Source organism: Monodon monoceros, unplaced genomic scaffold (assembly GCF_005190385.1).
Source record: "Monodon monoceros isolate NGI ecotype Baffin Bay Population unplaced genomic scaffold, NGI_Narwhal_1 Super_Scaffold_2, whole genome shotgun sequence".
Classification (NCBI taxonomy): Eukaryota; Metazoa; Chordata; class Mammalia; order Artiodactyla; family Monodontidae; genus Monodon; species Monodon monoceros.
The window spans coordinates 98,959,437-98,965,338 of NW_021703776.1; the positions used below are offsets into that span (position 1 = coordinate 98,959,437).

Genomic DNA, 5,902 nt, shown 5'->3' on the forward strand with positions numbered 1-5,902 from the left:
CACACACACACACACACACACACACACACACACACACACACACACACCCACACACACACACACACACACACACACACACACACACACACACACACACACACACACACACCCCGCCCGGGTCAAGGGACTGAGCAGAGGGAGAGGGAGGGGAGGCAGAGGAAATCTGTCTGCACCCGAGGCCTCAAGTACCAGGACAAGTAGCGGCCCACATAACCTGAGGGCCAAGGCCAGCCTGTTGGCCACCAGAAGACACCTGATCCCCATGGAACCTAGGTGAGAGCAGAGAAGGGGGCAGGCCGAGATGGCTGGCATAGGACCTTCTGGGTCACAGCACCATTTGGAGCAGTAACCTGGGGTGGGGAAAGAGCTTGAACTTGGGTGGGAGGCCTGGGTTCTAGTCCCACACTCCCTCCACTGATTCGCTGGTAACTTGACCTCTGCTTCTCAGTTTTTCCATCTGTAACTTGAGTGGGCTGGATTAAGTGACCCTCAAGGTCACCAAGATTCCATGAGAGCACCTCTGCAGAAGGGGTTCCACGGCCATCCTCTCCCAAAGGAGCCAGCCTGGGGCAGGAAGGAGGGAGGGCAGCTCCTCACACACACTACAGGGAAGACAGAATCACCCAGGCCCCTGCTGCCGAGCGGTCCGGCGGGCACACTATCCCAGAAGTAGAAACGGGCTCAAGGCAGTAACCAACTTGATCCCCATCACAGAATTTCTGGTGTTAGACCTGAACCCAGGACGTGTGTATTCACGTTCTTCTCATGACACCAATGGTTTGCGAACTTTCAAAATAAAAGTGCGCGTAAAGTAACGTGCAGTTTAGAGACATACCTGCAACCATTTTGCCTCCTTTTTAATACATGACAGCAGAGCAGAGCGGACAGGGCTCTGATCGGACAGCCAGGGTTCCATTCCCAGCTCTGCCCTCTCTACGGAAGTTTCTTAATTTTCCTGAACTTCAGTTTCCTCAACCACAAAATGCAGAAAAAATAGTATCTACCTCCCAGGGTGGTTGTGAAGATTCCGTGAGATGATGCAAGTGAAACATTCGGCCCAGTGTCCAGCGCATAGAAGGCGCCCACTGATATTAGCTAGTACTAGATAGCCAGGCAGATATAAAAGCACATCTGCTCTGATGAAGGTTCTGGGGGGATATCAGTGAAGAACCAGAAAGGAGGCCCTGCCTTCAGAGTTTGCATCTAATCTCCCAGTCAGAGGCCCATTTGCTGTGAGCAAACCCTCTTCCACAGGTCCCCAGTGACTGTCCCCGACTCTGATTCTGTCCAGGGATCTCACAGCTGGGCACCCCTGCAAAAGCAGGGTCATCAGGGCATGTAATCCTTTGCAGCCAACCCTGAGCATAGCATACAGGGGAGATTCCAAGGGACAGGGCCAGAGGCATACGGGGGCTGCTGGCTCACTGCCCCCAGGAAGAGACAGAGAGCGCTGTCTACAGCAGGTAAGCTTGCTGTGGGCAGGAACCTCCTCTGTCTTGAACACTGCTCCATCTCCAAGACCTTGCTGCACCTGGCTCACAGGGGTTCGGTAAATGCTCATCAGATACACACTGGTGAGCGACAGGGTTTGGGCACCGGTGGGCAGCCCTGCGGCACCTTCCAGAGCCCCCTCCCCAGCCTTCTGATACCTGCAGGTCCCCCCAAGCCCTGCGGCATTGCCCTCCCTGAGCAAAGGCCACCCCACCAGGGCAGGGGCGGTGTGGGAGCAGCCCCGCCCATGGCTCTGTTTATCCGCTCGCCGGAAGACAGCGCAGCTGGGCGGGGAGGCGGTGGCTGAGCAGAGACACCTGGCGAAGGAAGGGGTGGCGGGCGGGGCGCTCAAAAGATGGGACAAAGGGAACTGAGGTTGTGGGGAGAGGCACACACCTCCCGCCAGGTGCAGCTGAAGGGCAGAAGAGAGAGGGGGCAGGAGAGGGGCGGCAGAGAGCCAGCCAGAGTCCTTCAGCCCTTCCCCGCCTCGCCCTCAGCGACAACTCCCCAGACCAGTCAGTCACCTGGCAGAGGCGAGGGTAGCTAGAGGCCTTGTGGGCGAGGTCGGCGCCCAGCCACCGGCCTAGACTTCCATTACCTCCATCCATGCACGTACCTGCCATCCCGGTGCTGCCGTCAAACTCCAACCCACCTAGCTCAACGTGCCCACATCTGCCCAGGGAGGAAGGAACCAGAGACTCCAGACCACAACCAAGCAGTCCCTTGGGCACCCCGTAAACCACCCCACCAGAGTGCTTGGGGTAAAGAGAGCCAATATCCAGCCCGCGCCTCCCACCTGGCGCACCCCATAGGTCCCTGCTGAGGTCACGCCCCCCTGCAACAGGCCGGGGCTCCGGCCAATCGCCGGCCGCCCCCACCCCACCAACCCCGACCCCCACCCCCGGCCTTTCGGCCCCGCCCCGCCCCGCCCCGCCCCAGCCCGCGCCTACCATCTTTCCGGTAGAAGGCGATCTCCACTTTGCGCTCCTCCGCGCCCAGCAGGGCCTGCGCGATCTGCGCGGCGGCACGGCGCTGCGTGCGCGGCCCGTGCAGGAAGTCGCAGGTGCACGGTCGCTGCATCACCTCGGCCCGCGAGTAGCCGCACAGCTCGCAGAAGCCGTCGTTGCAGTAGATGACAGCGCAGTTCTCCACCCGAGCGTTGGCGATGATGAACTTGCGGCCTGGGGGGCGGGGATAAGCAGGCACGTGAGCGGGACCCCTGCCCCCAGGGTTCCCAGCCCTTACCCGCCTTCTCTTGTCCTACACAGTCGCCCGCCCGGGGACTCCCCGCCCCAGGAAGCACAGCGGGCCTGGGGTCCCCAGCAGGGGACGAACGCAACTGTGCCCCGACACAGGTGCTTTGGCCGGCCCGGCCCGGCGGCGCGCCCCCTCCCCCGCCCGGCCCGCGGGCTGGCTGCGTGGCTTCCCCCGGGCGGACTGCCAGCGGCCCGCCGCCCCCTCCGCGCCCGAGGCCGAGGCCAGCCTTGGGCGGGTGTCAGCAACGCGTGTCAGCAGCCGCGGCGGAGGGATAAACACTGGGCCTGGAGACGGAGCCTGAGAAGGGCCAGAGATGGCGGCCAGCATTCCCTTTGCACCGCTCCGGCTTCTCTTCCTGACCCCCGCTCTCTAGACTGGGGGGCGCTCCCTGGGCACTCCTTACCCCGGGGACCCCTAGGAAACCACTCCCCCAAGTATCTGTGGACCCTGCCAGGTCAGTACTTCCTGGGACTTCTGCGACCCCTCCAAGGGCAGTCAGGAGCTGGGCAGTGGGCGCGTCAAAGAGGATGAGGGAAGAAGTACCACGTGAGCACCTACGATCCTTTCTCTCATTTAATACTCTGACAATCCCATCGTTATCCTCGTTTCGTAGATGAAGAAACTGAGACTCAGAAGAAGTTCTTGCCCTCATCTTGCAGCTTGTAAAAGATAGAGCCCGCTTTCGAACCTAGGCCCGGCAGCCGGTGAGGAATAAGTGGGGCACTGGTGGAGGCCCAAGGTCATAGGGAGCAAGGAGAGGGACCTGCAGCTCCAAACCCTGGCAACACCCGGAGCCCAGCCTGGCCTGAGAGAGCGGCCCACTTGTAAACAGACCCATGAAAGCGGCTCTCCAGGGATGTGAGGCCTTCCTCAGTTCGGCCCCATCAAGGGGAGGCCCCAATGGACCCACTGCAGCTAGACTTGGCTCATTCCCTCCACACATGCCCCAAGAGCCAGGCTGGTGGGTGAGCAGCAGGCGGGCGGCAGGCCCAGCTTGTGCCAGGAGAGATGCTCTGAGGATAGAGGTTTTTATAAACACAGAAGTTTCCGGCCACTTTGGCCTTTCACGCTGGGGCTTTGGGTAGCAGTCGGAACGCTGCCCTCCCCCTTCCTAGTGGGCATAGCCCTCAGGATGCAGCCCTGGGCAATCACATGTGCAAGGCCCAGGCTGCTGCGCCAGGATCTGGCCTCGTCCTGCCTTCCCCTCCCTTACCCTGGCCTCCAGGAAATTACTTTTTTGAAGTTGGGTCATCTTTAGGTCAGTTCCCCAGGCCCCCCAGAACTCTCAGGCAGCCATCAGCCCCACAAGGCAGGGCTCCCTGTCACAGGAAAAGACTCCTGACTGAGCCCGAGGCAGTCCCTCGTAGCAGCCACATACCAGCCACGCACGCACCATCCTCAGAGAGGAAAAACCACCTGGGCCCCGCTCCCAGGCCTGGAGAGGAGAGTGAGTTTCTTCGAAGGCAGGCCCCACCCCTGCCACCCCCCCACCACCCCGCCTCCTTCCCTGAGCTCCTAGAATAAGCGAGACAGAAGGGACCTGAAAGGCCCCTCTGGCCGCCCCCTCCTTCCCAGATTCGGAAGAGAGTCACTCAAGGTCACGCAGCAGTCAGTGGCAAGGTGGGGCCAGAGGCAGGCCCCCCGCTTCCAGCCTACAGAGCCTCCCCGAGCCTGTGGGAGTGAAAGCCCCGGCCTCACTGCCCTCCACCACCGCAGTCTCCTCCTCCTCAGGATCACCCTGTCCCTCTGCTTCAGACAATGCTGCCCAGCGCACTGCCCCCTCCCTTCCCCCACCACGGTCACAAGCACACGTTGTCCTGTGCTCACAGGGTCATGGGCAAGGAATGTCACCCCCTCCCAGAGCCCTTGGCAGTCACACCCACCAGGGCACATGCAGCCTTGGGGACAAACACACGCATGCCAGGAGGGTGCAAATACCCACACACAGAACATTCACCTAGCCTGGGACACTTCTGGAAGGCTCCCCTACCAGGCCAGCACTAGGGCTGCTGTAGTCCCCATAAAGGCGCTCAGCACAGGAAAAGCAACAACATAGGGTCATCGCCTGGAGCCTGTTAGGCCCCCAAAGCCCAGCTTCAGCCCTGGCTCCCTCTCACCCCAGGGCCCACAGTTCCCAGCCTTGTCAAAGATACCTCCCCACCGCCCATGCAGGGTCAAACGCATGGGTGACACACAGACACCCCACACACACCCAAGAGCGTGTTAGGCTCTGACCCTACATACTTGGCTTCCAGTCTCCAGCAACACAGTCTGGACGGGCACATGCACGGTACTCTTCGGGGCCCACAGTTTGGGCCATATACATCCTCCCCTTCTTGCGTCCACACAGCCCCATTCACACATCCAGGCACGCAGAGTTAAGGATACCTGCACACTCCCACCCCACCTCCCTGCCCTGCACACTCAGGTTGTCACATACACACACTCCCCAATCCCGGAAACCTAAGCTGAGCTTCCTGCCGCGCTCCCCAACACCAGGCCCCTTGGCCCCAAGCCCACGGCACCCAGCACCAAGCCTTGACCCCGCGACCCCTGGCCAGCGCCTTGGGGTCACCAGCCCCCGTAGACTCACTAGCAGGACGCACACAGCCCGGGCACGCCCCCCCATTCACACTCTGGAGAGCTCGGCCCGCCCCCAGAGCCCCCTCCCCGCCGGCCCCCTCCCCCACTCACTCTGGCCCTCAAACTTGCGGATGATGGTGTCCAGGAAGGTGTTCTGCGGCGCGACGTGGCCCCTCCGCACCGGCATCCTGAGCCCATGGGCGGGCCGGGCGGACCCCCACCCACCCCGGCCCGGCCCGGCCCAACACAGGCTTCCGGTGGCCCGGCCCGGCCGTGGTCCCCGCACCCCGCGGCCAGGCAGAGCACGGGCGGGGCCCGGACTGGGGTGCGGGCGCGGGGTCTCCGCTCGGCGCCGGCTCCGGACCGTGGGCCCGGCCTGGAGCTGCCTGAGCTCGGGCCGCCCGGCCGCCCGCACACCTGTCTGCCGGCCCCAGCCGAGCGGCGGGCCCCCCTCCGCCGCGTCTCCGCGCTGCGCTCCGCCTGCCCGAGCGCCGAGCTCCCGGCTCCCGCCCGCTGCGCCGACAGCCGCTCCGGCGCCAGCGGCTGGGGCTGCGCCTGCTGCTCGGCCCGG

General features: G+C 62.9%; 1 protein-coding gene across 2 annotated transcripts in view; it reads right to left on the reverse strand.

Moving 5' to 3' along the window:
* KCNH2 (potassium voltage-gated channel subfamily H member 2) overlaps positions 1–5,902 on the reverse strand; it is a 33,686-nt gene extending 27,784 nt beyond the window's left edge. Inside the window, exons 1-2 of one of the 2 annotated variants that reach the window (XM_029233492.1) lie at positions 5,443–5,902; positions 2,442–2,672 (exon numbers count right to left, since the gene is read on the reverse strand). In XM_029233492.1, the coding sequence (XP_029089325.1) occupies positions 2,442–2,672; positions 5,443–5,518 (307 nt within the window). In that variant the 5' untranslated portion in view covers positions 5,519–5,902. The remainder of the gene's footprint in view (positions 1–2,441; positions 2,673–5,442) is intronic. The other variant, XM_029233493.1, reaches the window with a different exon arrangement.